Source organism: Manis pentadactyla, chromosome 14, assembly GCF_030020395.1.
Source record: "Manis pentadactyla isolate mManPen7 chromosome 14, mManPen7.hap1, whole genome shotgun sequence".
Classification (NCBI taxonomy): Eukaryota; Metazoa; Chordata; class Mammalia; order Pholidota; family Manidae; genus Manis; species Manis pentadactyla.
The window spans coordinates 1181117-1200826 of NC_080032.1; the positions used below are offsets into that span (position 1 = coordinate 1181117).

Sequence of the window (19710 nt, forward strand, 5' to 3'; positions counted from 1 at the left end):
CTGGGCCCCTGACCTTGGTCTCCAGCTTGACCTTGAGGTCCTGGTAATGCTCCCGCAGCTGCTCCATCATTATCTCCGCTTCTATACTCACTGGAATGGAGTTCCCCATAAATGAGATGCTGCCTGCAAATCAGAAGCCGTTCCCGCTTATGTCCCACTGCGGGCACCACGGGGCCTGCTCCCCAACCCCCATGCCCATGCCTGGATGGCATCGTGTATCCAGGCCAGGCTTCCACCACCGCGCACGAGGCCCCCCACCTTCCACAGAGGAACACAGTGCGGGTGGGGCGAGGCCCCCCAGTCGTCTGTTACACAGAGTCTTTAGAAATCAGCACGTCCCGTGTTCCCTGAGCAAAGATCACTCACAACATAACTAGAAGGCCCCTGAAAGATTTGCCAGGCCCTTTAACTCCCTGAAAGATGCCCTCACAGTGCATTTCCTGCACCCTGATTCTGTTCCAACAACAGGTACGTGGAGGAACGAGAAGCCCCAGGAAAAAGTGTGGCCGGTGGCGCAGCCAAGGCCCTGGGCAGTGCTTCCAGCCCAGGCGCCACCGAGCTTCCTTCTCCCTTGGTGTCAAGGATGAGGCCCCGCCTTACTTATTATTATGTCTTAAGGAATGTGGGATTCTGACCGGTCAGTCAGGTGTCCTAACTAGTCGTGGAGAGGGGCTCTGATCTCAGGAGGGGCGTCCCACCATGGGCGCCCTTGCAGCTCGTTTCCCAGAGGGACCCGTGGGCCCACAAGCACCGCCAGAGCCCCCGGGCACCAGGCCTTCCCAGTGTGGCACGCTGGGGGCTGACTCCAAACGTGGGCTTCAGACGCTGCCCGATTTCCACCGGTGCTGGTCTGGGAACGGACAGGGAAGTGAAAAGACACCTCTCTTCACTCCACCAGTCCTCGCATTTCCCAAATGATTTCCAAGGAAAACAGTGGGACTCAGGGACATCCAGCCAGGAGACTCCCAGAGAAGCACTTAGGAAAGAGAGCATCCCATTGCCCTGACAACCGGAAGCTGCCACCTGGGTCTGGCCAAATGGGCCTGGTTACACAGGTGCTTGTCAGGAGCGGCTCCAGCCGGGTGCATTGATGCCCCCACACTCCTGCTGTTGCGACCCCCCCCTCCTTTGAAGGAACCTCTGCAGCCAGACGGCGGGCCGGGGCTCTGGGTTTATCAGTGACGACATGAATCTGGGGCTGCCGTCTGGTGACACAGCCCGAGGCCCTGGGCAAGCCCACCCAAGATCTAGGCCCCCAGCTCAGCCCACTCTGGGCTGCAGGTCTGTGGCTCCGGGCAAGGGTCGCAGTGCTCTGCGCAGCTTTGGCTGCTCCAGGGACAGAGGGGGCAGCAGTCGCCCCTCCCCAAGGCCATGCCGGGTGCGAGGTCCCACGTGGTGGGCTGCCGCCTGCCACGGCTCCCGGCTGTGGGGGTGCGGCTGTGGGGCCACCAGACTCCACTGCGGCCGCTGCAGGTGAGCGGCTCCCTGAGGGGCCAAGCAAGCTGGGGGCACAGAGAACCCCACTCGGTGTCCCTCGGAGACCTACGTTGGCTCTCAGGTACAAGGTTTGCTGTTTTATTAAGTGTTGGCTTTAGGGCAGGACGGGAGCTCTGCGTGCTCGGGCTCACAGATGAGATGTGCCCGAGGGGCTGCAGCTGCCATGATGTGCCATCCCTGGAGTCGGGTGGCCAGGCTGGGGCAGAGCCCCATGAGCCGGTGTAGGGCCACACACGCCGTGAGGACCTGCCCCACCACTGCCAGGCAGGGCGGCGGCCAGCCGAGCCCCACCAGGCCCACCGAGGACCACAGAGCCGGAGCCGTGGCCCCTGAGCCCACTTACACACAGGGCCTTGGGGCCTCGGCCTGTGGGGCTCCTTTCAAACCTCGCAGGCTGCGGAGCTGGCAGCACGAGGCCCGTCTTTCTCATCCCCTGTTCAGCAACGGCCCCGTTTCCCAGGTGCGTGGCTGCTCCAGCTCAGACCCCTCCCACAGCACCCAGGTGGCCACGGCCAAGCCCTGCCTGCCCCAGCCTGCATGCAGCCTCGTGAAGGCCACAAGTGCCCGGTGCCTTTCACATGGCATCCGCCCAGACACAGGCTCCACCTCCTGCTGTGAGCGGGGCTGGAGACCAACCCGCCCACCCGGCTTCCCCTCCTCCCATTTCTACCCAATGGTAAAGCTCCCCCCTCCTGCCTCTCAGGTTCTCCTGTCACGTGAGCCCCTGGCCTCTGGTTCCAGGCCCTTCCCCACAGGCGGCAGCCGGAAAGGCTTGGGACCATTTGGGGGTCAGGCTGGGCCCTGATGTGCAGCCTGCCCACTGCCCAGACCTCCCCAGACCTGGGGGGAGCCCGAGGCCCGCACCCCCCGGGATGGGTTCCTACCTGCTGGGCCGAGTCCAGGGAGCGGCAGGTCATCTGGCCACGCAGGGGACTGGTGGCACTGACCGGGGGGCAGCTGTGCCCGCAGGTCTTCCAGGGCAGCCTGCAGCTCGTCATTGTGGTCCTGCAGGTCCTGCGGGGCAGAGCCAGGCACCTTCTAGCAGCCGTGGCCCAGCCGGAGCAGGAGCTCGGCGTGGAGACGGGGCCGCCCAGCCCAGCTGCCCACATAGAGCATTCACCCCACATTCTGGGCTCCGACCACATGCTGAGTGAGACCCAAGGGGCCCCTGCCTTGTTCACATGCCCTGCACCACTTCCTGCCCCTGCGTACACAGAGGCTCAGGACAGACAGCACGGAGGAGAAACGAGAAAAACAAAGAACTAGAGACGCCGTGTTTGAAACGGGGACACTGCGACGTGGCTGTGAGGCAGGAACACCCGGATGCGTCAGGATGTGCCCCGGGATGCTTCCCTCGGCTGCCGTGGACTCTGCCCAGCTCTGCACTACCAGAGGTGGCACCACGCACTGGCTCAGGTCCAAGACCACAGGCAGTGACTGTGCCCAACAGGATGGTGGCTGGGAAGGGGCTGCCTTGGGGGGAAGGGTCTCATTTGCAACAAGTGCCATTTTGTCCTTGAATGAAATACACCTTCACAGTCACACTTGAACCCCTGAATTTAAAAGGCTAGAAAGGACAGTGAACGCCTGCTTCCCCACAGGGCCCCACAGCACCTGGGCCAATGGCCACGTCCACTCAGGCCCGGACTGTGGCCCTCCCCCCACCAGCCCTGTGGGCCTGCGGCGACCCCAGCCTGGACAACGGCAGAGCCCCATCTCCCCAGGGTGCAGCTCCCAGCTGGCCTCCTTTGGGACACACCCTCTGGACGAGGGGCACACTCCCCAGGCCCGAAGGTGAGGACCCGGGGGCCCAGCCCTCAGCACCCACCGGGCTGCCTTTCCCCCTCTGGTTTTTTTTAACCCTGTATGAGCTTCCTCCCCAGGCAGCACTTACTGCATAAACCTAATCTTTCACAAACTGTTCCCGGAGACCAGGGCCCGGCCTGTCACTGGCAGTTGTGGGCCACAAGGAAGACAGGACGGATGTCAGAAGCAGCACAGACTCACGTAAAGTCGCTGCATCTTGTTCAGAAACTCCTGAACAAATACACACGTTTTCCCCCCAGGAGGGAGCAGCCCAGCCCCAGGGGAAGCAGACAGGCCAGCAGGTCAGAGCTTCAGGGCGAGCCTGCAGAGCAGAGCGTCCCCACGGGCTGCGGCCACGGGGCCTGCCCTGCCCAGGAAGGCGGCCCTGCCACAGGGCATCCCAGGGCATCTCTGGCATCCCAGGTGTGCTCTGTGCTTAGCACAAAATCTGTTCCAGATTTCAAGGGCCAGATCACAAAAGAGAGACGGAAAGTATCTCATTAAAAGTCTGTCTATATTGCTTATCACTGAAACGAAGACACTGTAGATACATTGGACTAAATAAAACATTATCAATGCCTCCCATTTCTTTTTACATGTTTAAATGTGTGTACTGGAAAACTTGAAGTACATGCATGACCACTGGGCTGTATACCTGAAACCAGTATGATACTGTGGTCAACTACCTGTCAAAAAATATCAAGACAGAAAAAACAAAACACCCCAAAAAAGAAAAAAGAAAAATCACAAGCTTCATGCACAGAGCTGTTCTTATTTTTAAATAAACTGAATGAAAGACAAAAGGAAATCATGTGTGGGATGTTGTATTTTTGTAGGGCGGTGCCAACCCAGAAGGTACCGTGGGCAGCATCACGCCCGCCCAGTGCCCTGCCCCTGTGGTTCCTTCTACCCCAACAACGGTGTTCTGGGGGCACCTGCCCACCCCGGAACTCAGCCGCGCCAGAGCACAGGTTCCCCTGGGGGCGAAGCTGGGCCCACTGCTTTGCCCCAGAGCCACAGGGAGCTCGGAGGCTGGAACTGACCAGGACGATGTGCGCCAGGCCTGCCACACGAGGGGGCTGGGGGGCTGGGGAGCCAGGGTGCTTTGGTGGTACATGGCCTGCACCTCCATTTGGGGTACCGTGGGTGCCAGGAGGGTGACAGGGCAGTGGCCCCCACACGAGGCGAGCAGGGTCTGAGGAGGGAGGCCCATCGGGGCTCCTCCTGAGTGCACAGGCCTGTGAACAGAAGGGGGGCAGTGGGGAGACAGGGGACAGGACAGGACACATGGACACAGCGACATACCGCCGGAGCAGCACAGGCGAGCATCTGAGAGAAAGGTGGGCAGGAAGGCTCCCAAGGGGTCTGAGGCTGCCGAGGGCAGCGGTCGGGGTCGGCGTGGCCCAGTCCCCTGGCCATGGTGGCAGTGCCACCACAGGCTGGGGCTCCTGAACAGCAGCCTGGAGCCCATGGCCCGGCGTGAGTGGGAACTGGTCCCGGCAGCCGGTCCCACCAGGCTCTTCACTCGGCGGGAGGAATGGGGGGCTCTCTGGGGCTGCCCACCTCAGCCCTCACTGCCTCACCAACCAGCACACTGGGTCAATGGCTTCCAACTATGATTTTGGGGAGCTCAAACATTCAGTCTGTAACAGAGGAAGTGCAGGAAGGGAACCTGCTGGAGGGGTTCCTGGCCACTGACATGCGGGTCCACTCAGGCAGCTGCCCAAACACAGGGCCGCAGAGAAGCTCTAAGGAGGGCCCAGCCCGCGATCCACCAGAGGCAGCCCCCCAGGGAAGCAGACTGGCAGCCGGAAGGAAGGAGGGCTGGAGTGAAGTCAAACAGGAAGGGAGTCTGGCCACCAGGCAGGGCACGTCCCCCTGCTGCCAGGCTCCGAGGCACCGGTCTCTGGGCCCCTTCCAGGTGTGAGCAACCAGAACTTCTCAGACAAGGGGCTGATTCCAGAGCAGGCACAGGTCAGTACAAGATGGGTCTGGAGCTTCTTCTGAGGCTAAAAGCATGGAACTCCTCAGCAAGACAACGCAGGAGAGCGCTACGCCAGGAGGACGTGGCTGCCAGCTGGAAGATGCTCTCACCGGTCAAGTCTTACAGCACCTGAGCTCTGAACACGTAGATGTCGTGATGGACCAAACTACTGGGGCAAAAGGGAACCCACGGGTCCACAGCAACAACAGGCAGGCAGGTAGCCCAACGGGGCTGCTCTGGCTTACAGGGCCAAGGCCGACCAGCAGATGTGGGCAGCAGCTGGAGCTGGCAAATCACTGCTTCGCAGCCATTACAGTAGAGGCTGGAGTGTTAAGAATCATCGCTGGACACTGAATCCAGGGGAATCTGATGAAAAGCAGGATATTTCCATGGTCTAAAAATTTTTCCCCAGTGACTGCTTATTAGTTGCACGGGAGAAAAAAAACAGTGATTATACAGTGGGGAGAAGAGGAACACCTTGAACAGGTGATCAAAACAAAACTAAGAGCACCTATGCTGCCCCACTGAGAGGGCATAACCCTGCATTTAACCCAAAGGAAATGTCAGGAAAACATAAAATGATGACATTCCTTAGACAAGGTGGGGAGGGTAGGCGTATTCCTCAAAAAAATCCACATCAAAAACAGACCCAGGTTGCGGTAGTGTGCTATAGACCGAACGTGCCCTGTTCCCACGATAAACCCCACCCCATGTGGGGCTGCCGGTGGGGGGGTCAGGTCACGAGGAGGCAGCCCCGGGGAGTGGGACCAGTGCCCCTAAAAGAAGCCCCAGAGCGCCCCACCCCTTCGGCCACAGTGAGAAGACAGCCCGCCAGGAGGGCAGGGACCTGTCGGCACCCTGATCCTGGACTGGCAGCCTCTGGAGCACAGCATGAATTTCTGTTGTTTATCAGTCCCCCAGTCTGTGCCATTTCTGTCAGAGTGGCCAGAATGGACTAGGACAGGCAGTTCCGGATTAAAGGTCATCAGACAGACTCTACGTGCGTCCTGGAGGGAATGCCCTGGAGGAGGGGTCCAGGGTGAAGCAAACCGGGGCAGCCCGCAGGCTGAAGGCACGCGTCCACGGCAGTCCCAGAGCTCGGCGGGCCGCGGATGGAGGACGCTGCGTTTGGCAGGGCCCCAGGAGCCGGCCCTCCAGGGAGAAGGGCTTATAGCCCTTGCACACTCCTGGGGCGTCAGTCAACTCCCACCACAGCCAACTTCAAGCCGTCAAAGGTTTGACGAGAACTTCGTCAAATTCCCAAGCCCTTAACAGTTCAGTCTGGTGCAGCTGCGCACTTTGCGGGGGGTGCGGGCCTGGCGTCAGGGCTGTCGTTAGCAGACGCAGTGACCCACCTGGGGCCGGGGGCCGTCACCACAAACCTACCCTCAGATGCTCTGAAAACAACCACACACACACACACACAGTGAGCACGCAAACAGGGACAGAGCAAACGGGGTGAGATGTAAACAAGGGGATGCTGGACAAAGAGATCCAGGTGTTCCCCACACTATTTTTACTTTCATACCTTCATGTATTAAAGATTATTTTCAAATACAGTTTTCTTAATGCTTTAAATGGCAGTTCGAAACAGCCAAAAATATCCAAAACATTGAGAGAGCAAATTTCTAAAATCAGATTAGCACTACAATGTAAAATATTTCTGATGTGTAAAAGAAGTAAATTTTAAGGACCAAAAGTGAAATCAGCAGTTTTGGATAACAGAACCATGCTGAGGAAGGGGCTCCTGGGTGCGTGGGAATCCCCGTGCGCTCAGGCGACCCATGACTGACGGCTGCCTGTAGGGTCCGCGTCTGCACCACTAGCTGAGCGGCGAGAGAACACGGCACAAAACCGCCTCCTAGCAGAAAGCCGGCAGCACGGTCCCACCACACGACAGCACCCCAACACACCCCAGCACGGTGCGGGGTGGGGTGACGCCCCACACAGGATTTCCAAAGGGCACCCCAGGATCCGAGGCTGGGCCTGAGGAAGGGGCACAGGACGGGAAGCAGTGGGCCACACTCCACATCAGTGCGGCTCACCTCTACCCTCTGGCATTGCAGAGCAGCGTGTGGCAGGGACGAACACAAGCCTTACTTTAGTTTGGGAAGTGATTAATGGGCCTGAAATGCTAGACAACTGTGTTTAATCTGCTGGGGTCCTGGATGACGTAAAGAGTACAAGGGGCCGTGATCGTTTCTGCACCCCTGACACCGTTTCCCGCCGATGCCCGGCCCTGCGGTGTCTCCCCCTGAATGGATGGGTGTAGGAGGGTCTGGCCCAGAAGAGCTGAACACCCAGCAGGAAACAAGGCGAAGCCCACATGGTACCAGGAAAACGGGGGAGCCTTCAGAACTGGCAGCAGTCTAGCAGCCGTGGGCAGCCCTGTGCCCAGCAGACTGGCCCTGCCCCACCCTCTGTGCAGAGGCCAGAGCACAGCCCACCAGGGACACCAGGCCACCCCTCAGGAGAGGGGGGACCAGGTGCACACCACCACCCAGCTCTGAGCCACCGACCTCCATGTGCCCCCACACCCCACTCACAGCAGGGCTGGGGTGGGGGTGAGCCTGTCCCCCGGGCTCGGGAAGCCTCTGCAGAGCCCCCGCTCTTAGACAGCCGCCCTGGTCCTGGCCCGGCTGCAGGGTGGGCTGGGGGTGAGGGGCACATACCCGGCACTTGAGCTTATGTTCCTTCAGCACCTCCGCGAAGCGCTCCTCCTGCGCCAGGAGCTCCCGGCTCTGCGGCTCCAGCTGCAGGTCAAACCCACACAGGAAATGACAGGGCCCCCCAAGGCCTGCCCTGCTCTCCCCTCCCCTGTGTAAGAGGTCCCAGGGCAGAAGGATGTCCTGAATTTATGGGAGGCAGTCACATGCCTGCCTGGAGCCTGGGCACACTCCTGCCCCTTGGGTAGGGCCCTGAGCTCCGACCTCCCGTGCCTAGCTACTGGGACACCCCCCGGGCTCCGGGCAGATGGCTAGCTAGCCCTGGCCTTGTCCCCAAAAGACCAGCTTGCAGGGCGTCACAGGGACGTACCCACACACCTGCCCTGGGACGAAGGGGAGAAAATAGGAAGTTGCCTTGCTAATTTCTCTCCGTTCCAGAATTCTAGTGGAGGACACCACGTTCAGCCGCCTATGTGCTTTCTCAAGACCCCGATGCTTTTCACCCACAGGCTCCCCAATGAAGACTCAGGCCAGAGGGGCTCGCCTTGTCCTTCAGCACGAACTCCAGATCGTTCCGCAGTGTCAGGACCAGCTTCTCTGATTTCGAGAGCTTCTCCACAACCTCGAGGATCTCCTTCTGCAATCGACTGTTTTCCTGCAAGACACGGGCAGCGGTTTGCTGACCCGAGGAGCACAGGGGGCTGCTGCGGGCCCACCTCCTCCAAGGCTTATTCTTGGCAGCGCTCGCCCTCAGGGACACGCAAGGCGTCCCGCCGCCTGGTGCTGCACAGAGGGGGCCGTGCTGGGGCGACCCACAGCTGTCAGGGCCGGGCCCCGCGAAGGCCCCACGGATGCACATCGCTGTCCCCGCTGCCTCTCTAGCCCAAAATGCACAGGAGGAATGTGAGGAACACAAGGAAAGGCTGGGGGCGACCCCTCTGAGCCATCTCCTAAATGAGGGATGTGAGAGGGCAGGGCTGCAGCTCAGCTGCCCACGGGGAGGACGCAGGAGCCAGTCAGAGGGGTGCTAGGGGCCCAACCACAGAGCCCAGGCCGGGGGGCAGGTGCCTACACACTGAACCCGGCTTCTCCTCTGGGGGGGACAGAGACCGAGGGAGGTGGGAGGGAGGCGGGCACACATGGGACGAGGAGGAGGAAGGTTGGGGTGTGGGAGGGCCCAGCAGGCCTCACGGGGCCAAGGGCAGGCCGTGGACACTCACAGAAGCCCAGAAGGCCATGTCTGTTCCAGGCCACATGCCCAGGGCCCCAAGTGGGCTGGTAAGAGGCTCTGCCCTCTGGCTGACCCCACAGGTGCCCTGTTCCTGGGGGGTGCATCAGAGCAGGCTACTGACCACTTCCCTGACCACGGCCCGCCTGAGCCAGAGCAGAGTAACAGCCCCACGGGTCCCCATCTGTCCTGCTGGCCCCGAGGCTGGAGGGAGGGAGGGGCACTGCCTCTACTAAGGAACCCAGCCCTTCCTGCTCTGGCTGAGCAATATGCCAGCTGTGCCCAGGGCTGCAGCACATGCTCCTTGGTGTGAAATCCTGGGCGTTTCCTGCCAGGGGGATGGAACCTGTGTAAGGCCTCTGGGAGGTGCTGACTAGGGAGAGGGGGTGTGGGGGGACGGGTGCTCAGACAACCTGCTCCTGTCTCTCTGGGCAGAACGCCCTGGCGCTGCCCTCCCTACCCCTCTGCCCCCACCTTCAGGGCCAGGGTCAGCTTCCGGTGCAGGCTGGCCTCCTCGGCCCGCAGGTGCCCCAGGTCCATCTCCAGCGCGGCCTCCTGCCTGCGGGCCTGCTCCCAGAACAGCTGCCGCTCCGCCTCCGCCTTGGACTGCAGCAGGCGCAGCCTTCCTCTGTACCCTTGCTCTAGGCGTCTGTAGGAGACACACGGTGCATGTCACACCGGCTCCCAGGGGTGCCTCCCAGGCCCGTGCCTCCACAGGGACACTTCCCAGCAAGCCATGGGCCTTCCCTACCCTGGAGTCTCCCCCGTTCCCGCCTGACAGGTGGGGGCCCTGTTCCTCGGGTAACCGCATGTGCTGTGGGCAGGGCCTCCTGTAAGTGCACCCCCAGGGCCTGATGGTGGGCCCCACACAGACAAGGGGAGCCCGTGGGTCCCCAGATCTTCTGGGGTGAGCGAGTGAAGGGGCCCGGTGGGTCTCTCTGATGCCCCCAGGGGCCTCTCAGCCTCGGCAGCCCCCGACTGCCTCTGATAGCCAAACACATACAAGGGTTCACCTGTCTGGCAGGACTCAGGAGACGTAAAGCCCGCAGATGGCAGATCCCACAGCACTCAGGGGAGGTGGGGGGCGCCCCCCTCAGATTCTGCGACCACCGTGCCCACCAGCAGGGCAGCAGCGCCAAGCTTAGCTTTATCACAGGAGCAGCTGCGTGGGGGGATTTCCGCACTGCGCTGGCCCAGACTGGAGAGAGCTGGACTCCTCCCTGGGCAGGGTGCCGGGCAGGCTGGTGACCGGGCACTGGCGGTGCTCACCCAGCGGCCAAGGCCCGGAGGAGGGCCCCCAGGGAAGGGGATGCCCGGGAAGCTGCTGCTCAAGGGCAGCACCCCCAGACCTCTGGCGTTGTTTTACATTAAATATGTATTTGATCATATTGCTCCATGCCTTAAAAATCCAAAATAAGGAAAATGGTTAAGTGAAAGATGACAGAGCACGACTATACGAGATTCATGTAATTATGTATTATATGTACATGATTACGTGCGTGGAAAACAGTTCGTGGGGGACATAACAAATGTTTGGAGTGATGACCTCTGGGAAGCAAGACTCCTGGTTTGGTTTTCACTTTTCCTTGTATTTTCTACCCTGAATGCGTATCAGGTTATTACTTTGTAAAAAAGAAAACGACAAAAGTCATCAGATCAATAAAAGCTGTTTCTAGAAACCTACTGATGCTGCCCCCCTGGCTTAAGGGGTAAAACACAAAGTCAGTCCACTGCCCATCAGGCCTCGGGCCACAGCCCTGAGCCTGGGGGAGCCGCACCACAGGGCACCTCCCAGGCGGCTGGCAGAGAACCAGGCTCAACACCTGCAAAGCGGATCCGCTCCCAGCCGCTCCCCCCGCCTGTCTTAGGTCAAGCAGTGTTTAGCTCTGGAGCCTGGTTGTTTAAAAAGCAGTTTTCTTCCTTCCCAGGACGTGGCCAGGAAAGAGCATTGGGTGCGGGTCTGGCTGCTCCGGAGCCTGGAGGCCCCCACGAGGCAGTGGGACGGCGGGATGGGTCCTGCGCCCGCCCGGGCAGCATCCCAGGGCCCCGAAGGCAGCGATGAGGCCAGTGACAGCGCCTCGTCGGAGGGCCGTTAGGAGACGGGAGGTGGCGAGGAAGGAGAGCACATGCCAGCGACCGCACGTCGGCCCCCTCCCAGGTCGGTCCAGCTCCTACTTTCTGACACCAGGTTCCCTGAGCAGAACCCACACGGACCTCAGGCCCATTTCACGAAGTCAGGCGACTAAGGAGAGTATTTGAGATGAGCCAAGTCCAGCCTCTGCGTTGGCGCCAACGGTCTGGGCTTCTAACCCCGCCCGCAGGAACCTGCCTGCAGGAGGGAAGACCCGGAGGCTCCTCAGGCCAGGCAGGGAGTCGGGGGAACAGACTCCCTGCGGACAGGCAGAAACAAAGCGCGGTTCTTTCCTTACCAAAGGTGCCTTCCTGACGAGCCCCGGGCAAGGTCAAGGGCCAGTCTTCCACCTCCCCGGCCCTGCAGGCCCCTCCTCATGGTGAGGCCATGTTTACTTATTTTCTCAGGTTTGACCAGAAACATTTTAAGTTTGGTGAAAGAATACTCAATTTTTAGCTTTCCCAAAAATTACCATCATCCTGCAAGTCTGCAAGCGCAGGGCCAGCGAGAGCATGCACGTGCTGGTGCCCCAGCTCTCGGGCCCCCGCACACCCCCACCGCCCACCGCCCACCGCCCTGCCACACAGAGGCGCTGTGGGCTCCAGCTGCCACGTCCTGCCTGCCCCAGCCACTCCCGGGCAGGAAAAGGGTGCCAGGCCTCCGGGAGGTGGGACGTGCGAGGACTTGGATGTGAGGCCCTGCTCTGCCCAGAGACCGCTCCCCAAAGGCCATGCTGCACGGGAATGGGGTGGCCCCAGAAGGGACAGCTGGGACCCCAGAACCCCAGGACCACAGGTGGTGCAGGCAGGGAGCGGGCGGGTGTGTGAGCTGCTGACGTGGCCTCTGAGAAAGAGCAGAAGACGAGGGAGGAAATTCAGGGCGCTGGTCACGTGAATTTCCCCAGCCTCAGTTTCTTTGGCTGAAAAATGGGAATACAATGTCCAATTCTGGGTTCTGGCAGTTGGTAGGTCAGGCAACTGGCCTGGGATAGACGGCACTGCAGCAGGGACCTGCCCAGGGCACAGGGAGGCCGCTGACACCCCACCCCACGCCCCACGTCAGAGCGCGAGACCCTCCTCGATGCAGCCCTCTTCTTCCAGGAGCGACGCCCCCAGGAGCACCTGGACTCTAGCGGCTCGGGCAAGACGGGGGTCCCAGCTCTGCCCTATTCACGGGCACGGCCGTGGTGGGACTGGGTGCAGGCACCCGCGAGACCTACTTGATCTTCTCCTCCGCGAGCTGCTCCAGGGCTGAGTGGCAGTCGTCCACGTCCTTCACGAACTCCCGGTTCCTCTGCTCTGCCCTCTCCAGGTCCTGCCTGGCCTTGTCGCGCTCCCTGGCCATCTGCTCCACCTGCTCCCTGCCGCAGGAGGAGACGGGCAGATGGGCACACCTGCTCCGGGCCCGGTGAGCCCTGGGTCCACGCAGATGGCAGAGGGCTGGCGTCAGCGGGGTACGAGCACGGGCCAGTGCTGTGCTGACCCACGGCTACCACCAGCCCTCCTCCTGAGGCCATTGCTGCCATTGCTGCCATTACTACACCCATTTTATAGGCATGTACTGAGAGACGCCAGGAAAAGTTTCTAGAACGTTTCTGAAAAAGGGAGTCTCAGCTGAGTGCCCGACACGTGCCACACCTCCAGGTGTCCCCAGAACAGGTGGGAGTTTATCCAGGCATGCCCCCATCTCCAGCTGGGCTTCAGGCCCAGGGATCCCCAGCACCTCATCTGGGACTGCACACACGGCATGAAGGCTGGTCGCCTGCAGCCTGGCACCTACACAATAGCAGGGGGTGCCACCGAGCAGGCGATCCATGAGCACGGCCCTGGCATGCCAGCCCAGGCCCCTGGGGCTCCACACATCACATTGCCCCCCACACTCATCTGTCATGGCCCCTCCCCGGAGCGTTACCATCCACTCTGCCGGGCACAGAGGCCCGGGTACCCCGCCAAACTGCAGTGGAGCCCTGTGCAAATGGGATACATTGGCCCAGCCGTCACCGGGCATCTGGGGACATATTTGAAGACTGCTTCCCTCCTCCTGCCCAGCCCAGCCCGGGAGCCCCCGGCTGCTCTTGGCACATCCGGCCAACTGGAGGGCTTCTGTCTCCACGCCCGACACCAACTCCGGTGCCAGCGGGATGAGCACAGAGCTCACATCCTGGTCTTTGGGGCCTTGCTGATGTGCAGAGGGAGGACCCAACAGATCTCCGAGCTGCCCACCAAGTGTGAGGGACGCTGGTGACCCTCACACTCTGCAGCTGTAAAAGCCCAGGCAGGCTGCACTTGGACGGCTCGCGTGGACGGCCTCGGCCCACTCTCACCACCAGCTTTTTCCGTCCCACTGTGAGTGCCACAGGCAAGGGGTTGCAGAGCCCCATGCGGGACTGGCCACCTGGGGTGGACGAGGCCGGGGCCATCCCCTGGATGCCCCCCCAGGCCCACCCCAGCTGCACGGGGCTCTTACTGACGGAAGCTCAGCTCCTGACGGTAGCAGGCCAAGGCTGCCTGCTGAGTGGCCCCACCGACCAGCATGAGTTCATTCTCGAGGGCCCAGGTCAGCTCCAGAAGGTCCACCTTCTCATCCACGCTGAAGTCGAGGCTCTGGGGACGGCAAGGCCTGTTGGCGGGAGAGCAGGGCCCTCCGAGCACCCCCTGGCTCTGAGGGCCCTGAGGTGCTGCCCCGCGGATGCGCCCCCCCGTCAGAGGGCAGGTGTGGCCGGGGCTGGACCGAGCCCTCCCCGGGCACAGAGACCAGCAGAAGCGGGGGCACAGCCCGGGCAGAGGTCTTCGTGGGGGCTGAAGGGAGGCCTGGGAAGAGGCCTTTTCCCCATGGAGTCAGGTGTGCCTGTGGGGCCGCGAGGAGACCTAGCATGAGGCCGGCACCATCAGAAACAAGCAGGGGCGGGGTGGCAGGGCCCTGGCTACACCGCGAGCCCCCACCCGAGTGTGCTGCCCCCTCCCCCCGAGGGCCCCCAGCGTCCTGCTCTCTGCTTACACCACTCTGAGCTGGGTTTCTGTCATTTCAAACTAGAAGGACCCTGATTGGTCCATCTGGGGGCTATGTGGACGGACCGGTGGCTCTGCCAGTGGAAGGACAGGCTCTGAGAGAGGGGGGTCGCTCCGGGGGGCACAGTGGCCGTTTCCCACAGGATTTTGAAAATAAAGAACAGACTCAACATACCGACACGCCCCCTGCTGGGCTGATTAGGCCGGGCACAGGGGACACATGCCCCGCGGTGCGCCCTGCTGGATGGCACTGGGGGTGGCCAGCTGCCGCACTGTGGGAGGAAGCCGGCCTGAGGCACACACAGCGAGCCCGCCCCATCCGCGTGGAGGTGGGCAGGTCTGGGTGGGCAGACGGCTCAGGAGGACCTCAGGGCTGCTATTCTCCCCCTAACAAAGGCGGGCGCTCAGCCTCCCGACAGTGCCGGCCGTCGGGCATCCGCAACACAAGGAGGGGGCTCCTTCCCACATCTGGGTCAGTGGCATCTCTGGCTCGGGGGCGCGGGGCAAACACCTCAGATACTAAACCCTGCCTTCCAATGGCTTTCTTCGAGCTGTTTCCTCTGCTTTTTATTTACAGTCAAAACTGACTATATTTTAGCAGCAAAATATAAAGAAAAAAGGGATTCCTACTGGCCTTCCCCCGTGTCTGGGGCAGATGCCCCTGGCCCCCTGCCCAGCCCGCGCCGCCCGGGCGCCTCTGCGGGCCCCCAGATCCACACCTGCAGGATCTCCCCGCCGTTCTGAATGCCCTCCTGGGCCCACAGGGCGACCAGCTGCTCGGGGAGGGCGAAGCCCGTGCCGTCGTCGGCGCTGCAGAAGAGGCGCGGTCCCGAGCACACGGACACGAGGGACGAGGTGGCGGCGGCCTGGAAGCTGCCCTCCTCCCGCAGCGCGCCGCCCGCCGTCGGCGTCTCCGGGGCCCGGCCTCCGCTCGGCCGGCCCGGCTCCGTCGCAGCCTGGAGAGGACGACGCACTCGGTCTCCGCCAGCTCCGCTGCCCGGGGGAGGGAACCGGAGGCCTCACGCAGGGGCCCCGTCCCGGGATGTAGGAACAGGACTCAGAGAAGCCATCCTCCCCCAACTCTGGGGAGGACTCGGGGGCTCCACCGTGTGCCTGACTGTCTGGGCCTGACACCTGCCCTCAGCAGCCCAGGTTTCTTGTCTGTTCTTGCTGACTTCAGGTTCAGAAACCAGCATCTCAGACTGTGCAGCCAGGCAGAGAGTGATGCGGCTGGCCCCCTGCATTGCCGTCCACAAGCCCCAGGCCTGCCCAGAGGGGTCTTGGCAGGCTCCCCAGAGCAACCGTGCCCTGTGGGGGAACTAGAAACACCAAGCGCTGTGCCAAAGGCCACGTAACTGCCTGAGATCTGCCATTTGGCTGCAAAGCCTGGTATCTGCACAAGGGTAAAATTCAGGGACACGGGACACTGCTGCCACAATGCCTGGTGGAGAAACAGGAAGGCAGCATCTCCCCCAGCACAGCTGCCAGGAAATGCCCTGTAAGCCTCATAAAAGCCCCATGAGCGGCATTTTGCAGACGAGACTCAGGGACAGCAAGTAACTCATCCGATGACAGAGCCAGGGAGGCACGATGCCAGGTCTGCTCCGTGGTCCGGGTGGGACAGGCGCTAAGCCACATGGACCCCACTTACACGCATGTGCGTGCACAGCCTGGCCAGCTCCCTGCGGTGGCACAGCCAGGAGGCTAAGGTCCTCAAAGGACGCTGGAGGCTGGACCGGGACAGCACTGCTACTGTGGCTCGCAACTCAGTCGCCCCATTTTACCTGATGATGAGGCCAGAACCTGCTCGGTCTGGCGGGCGCAGAAGATTCCAGAAGTGAGGTGGGTCCATGGTTGAACAGGCCGAGCTGGAATTCCTCGAGACTCACTCTTCCGTCTCCATCTTGATCCAGTTTGTGGAACAGGTCTTCCAGCTCCTGCGCAAAGGCCAGCGCACCTCGGCTCGGAGGCCCCGCCCACCAGCAGCTGCGTGCTCCCCGCGGCCCCCGCCCACCGCCCTCCTTCCTGCCTCCCCAGGTGGGGTGGCTTGCTTGTCCTCCTCCAGCTCAGTCTGCCTGTCCTGCCGGCCCCCCCTGGACTCTGGTTCATAAAACCTACACGCTGGGCCAATTTCCAGCCTGTGGTCTGTGGGCACCATCTCAACTTCCTAAACTCCAAATACCCTTCTGTGTCTACTGTGCCAGGAACTTGCTGGACGGTGGGAGGATGATGCACACACGGAGCATGGCCTGCACCGCCAGGGTTCAGGGTCCAGCATGGAAGGCACAGCTGAGGGGCCTTTGGCAAAGGGGAGCTACCCCACCTCCTCACGGCCCCCCAGGAGGACAGGAGCGGACGGCTGCTGGAGTTGCAGCCAGGCGCCGAGGGCATCGCGCGTGGGCTCGATGGCAGAACTGGGCCACGCAGGCAGAGGGAGGGGTGCCCCAGACAGAGAGACCGTGAGTGAAGGTGCTCAGCAGTCAGCAAGGCCAGAGCGTCCGACTCCATGGACCTGCGAGCCTGCAGCCCATCCGCAGAAGCCCCGGGTGTGAGGGTTTCACACCAGAAAGTGACACACAACTGAGTCGGCGTCTGCAGGGTGAAGGGGTTTCCAGGCCTGACGCCAGCCAGGAACCCCCGCGCAGAGCCAGCGGTCAGCAGAGGCCCACCTGGCCCCTTACCTCCTTCTCGAGTCCCTGGAGCCCGATGCTCGCGCAGACCAGCGCCAGCTCCTGCTCGCTGAGGTGGCCATTGCCGCCAACACCCAGCTCTGCCCAGATGGCCTGGACCCAGCTCTCGGGGGTGTCGGACGAGGGGCTCCCGAAGGCCTCCGAGCCCCAGGCTGGCAGCTGGCCTGCGACGAGGAGAATGACAGGTGAGGCCCCTGTCCCGGTGGAAGCATGCAGGGAGATGCCAGCACTGGGACGCTGGCAATCGGGGCGTCAGGGTGCTGCATGTGAGCCGCAGGGCAGCAGAGGTGCGATCCGGCTGGGGCACGATCCCGACCTCATTTTGTCCACAAAATCTCATAGTAAGACGTCAGGAGGGATCTCTGTTCCTGCGAGGAAAGGTTTTTCTGAAGGGAAGCTCCTAAAGTCAGGCCATTGGGGAGCACACAGAAGAGAGCCACACTATCTGAATTTACAATAAAAAGACCAGTTCTGTAAAGCTTTACTTTTAGAAATTTTTCAGATGGGCCCAAAGTAAAGAGCACAGCCCCACAACCTCAGACACCCGGTCCCTTGGGTGCCTCCCGTCAGCCAGGCCTGGCAGTGATCAAGACGCCGCCACACGAGCCTGTCCTGTCCCCTTTTGGTTATTGCTGAAGTATTTAAGCAATCCCAGATCTCATGTTTTCGCCTGTACACACTTAAGCAGGTATTTCTGACAAATATGGACATTTTCTTTCACAACAACAGTGCCACCATCACACCTAACAAAATCAATAATTTCCCAATAATTTCTCAAAAAGTCTTACGGTTGATGGCTTGGATCAGTGTCCAGGTGGAAGCCCAGTGCGCCTCGTGCTGGTTCTCTAAGTCTTCCCGTCGCTAACAGCCCCCCTGTGCCCCGCCCCCCGAGCTGCCTCATTTGAGAACTTTAATCAGTTCTGTGGACCGTCCCACCTGCTGGATTCCTGTTTCCTTCCTTGCGGTGTCAGTCATCTTGTTCCTCTACACCTAATATTTCCTGCAGACCTGCAGTCACCATCAAAGGCTGGCCAGCAGTTTGGGTCCAGTCTCAGGCTTTATCTCCACCCCCGCAGCCCCTGGCCCCATGCAGAAGCACCCCCACAAGTGCACACACTCCATGTTGCCCCACATCGCAGATCAGGGTAAAAGATGGCCCGTTTTCACGACGTCTCCACTTCAGCCAGTTGGCTAACTGATGTTTCTGGAGCTTTGCCAGGGCAACAATGTATGGAAGGAGAGAGATGGGGGTGTCCACAGGAGGCCACCCGTGGGTGACCACACTTCCAAGCAGACACCCATCTCCACAGCCAGGCCACCCGGCCCAGCCCAGTGTGTATTCTCATCTGCTCAAGGCTGTGCGGGCAGAGGACACCTTGAATAACCTCTCCTAGGCCCAGATTAGACTTTGAGTCCAAGGAAGTGGGCATGTGAACGCCTGGCCGTCAAGGGCTCTGCCCCTTGTCCAGCAGCCCAGGCAGATGCTCCAGTCAGTTCCCGATGTGTACAGGGTGGGCACTGAACAAAGGCCCTTGGGCTGGGGCCACATTCTGGAGGGCGATCGGTCCCAAGCGCTGATCTCCGACTTCAGGAGAAAGTCAAAGCCACTCTGGCCCTTCTCCCCAAGTGAGGGTCTGCCCTGTCTACCCTGTGACACTCGCTGGGGGGCCTCTCCAAGGCAGCCCCAGACCCTGGTGTGGACGCACTGCGACCTGGTTGAGTGCACTCACTACTGCCTCCCCGTGACCCATGGGGCTCCCGAGGGCCAGGAGCACATCCTACACCCTACGTGCCCCACAGACAGGCCCCTGGTGGTGCCCACCTACCCCCAACAGCAGAGGAATGGTCCTCGCAGACCAAGGAATACACCAGATGTGCTGCTCCCTGGGCCACAGCCTCTGCCCAGGGCCTGACCTTAGGGTGCTCCAAGGACCCAGGAACCAGCTCCAGGCTGGGCGCCCCTGGAGAGGGGACCCCCGGGCCACACTGCATGCTTCCTGCGAGATGGCACGGGGCCAGCTCGTGGGCCGACACCACCCTGGCACCCTGGGCTTCAGAGCTATAAGCAAAGGCGGAGGACAAGGCCCTTTACCTTGTGCTTCAAACGACGCATCCTGAGGTTCTTTGGCATTTTCGGCTTCTTCATCTGACTTGAGACTCTGTGGAAGGCGAAACGAGGACGTGAACTCCCGCGTCTGTGGTGGTGGATGGAGCATCGGGAACAGACAGAACAGAGCGGTTTGGGCCCAGGGAGGGACTGAAGGAGAGGAGTGACAGCTTGGTGCAACGCAAGTCCTCAGGTGACCCCACGCGGGCAGGGTGGCCTCTGAGCCCAGGACGCAGGGCCCGGCAAGACCGGTTCCCTCTCACAGGGCGCAGACCAGGGAAAGGCTCTGCTCCCAGGGGGCTCCTCCACACAGACCAACACACACCTGTACACTAACAGGGGAGGAGAACCCTTCCCAGACCGACGCCTCCTCAAGGCACAGGCCTCGCCACACTGCGGCCTTGCTCTCCGCACCCTCCCTGTCATCCGGCAAGCAGGGGCCGTAGGTCTCTCCATCCCTCTGGAGGCTCCACAGACAGCACGGGGCAGTCACGGCCTCAGGGCCCTGAGCAGGTTGTGCCCCACAGGGGTGGGCCCCCAAGAGACGGCTGAGTCAAGTGAAACCTCACGGTCCATGACGGCGAGCTGGCCAT

The 19710-nt window shown here is 61.5% G+C and overlaps 1 protein-coding gene across 2 annotated transcripts in view; it reads right to left on the reverse strand.

The window, feature by feature from the left end:
- NINL (ninein like) overlaps window positions 1-19710 on the reverse strand; it is a 118656-nt gene that overhangs the window by 20075 nt on the left and 78871 nt on the right. Inside the window, exons 5-15 of one of the 2 annotated variants that reach the window (XM_057492075.1) lie at window positions 19103-19169; window positions 17002-17174; window positions 16105-16257; window positions 15040-15276; window positions 13779-13915; window positions 12532-12726; window positions 9656-9830; window positions 8498-8608; window positions 7960-8040; window positions 2382-2511; window positions 14-123 (exon numbers count right to left, since the gene is read on the reverse strand). In XM_057492075.1, the coding sequence (XP_057348058.1) occupies window positions 14-123; window positions 2382-2511; window positions 7960-8040; window positions 8498-8608; window positions 9656-9830; window positions 12532-12726; window positions 13779-13915; window positions 15040-15276; window positions 16105-16257; window positions 17002-17174; window positions 19103-19169 (1569 nt within the window). The remainder of the gene's footprint in view (window positions 1-13; window positions 124-2381; window positions 2512-7959; window positions 8041-8497; window positions 8609-9655; window positions 9831-12531; window positions 12727-13778; window positions 13916-15039; window positions 15277-16104; window positions 16258-17001; window positions 17175-19102; window positions 19170-19710) is intronic. The other variant, XM_036908730.2, reaches the window with a different exon arrangement.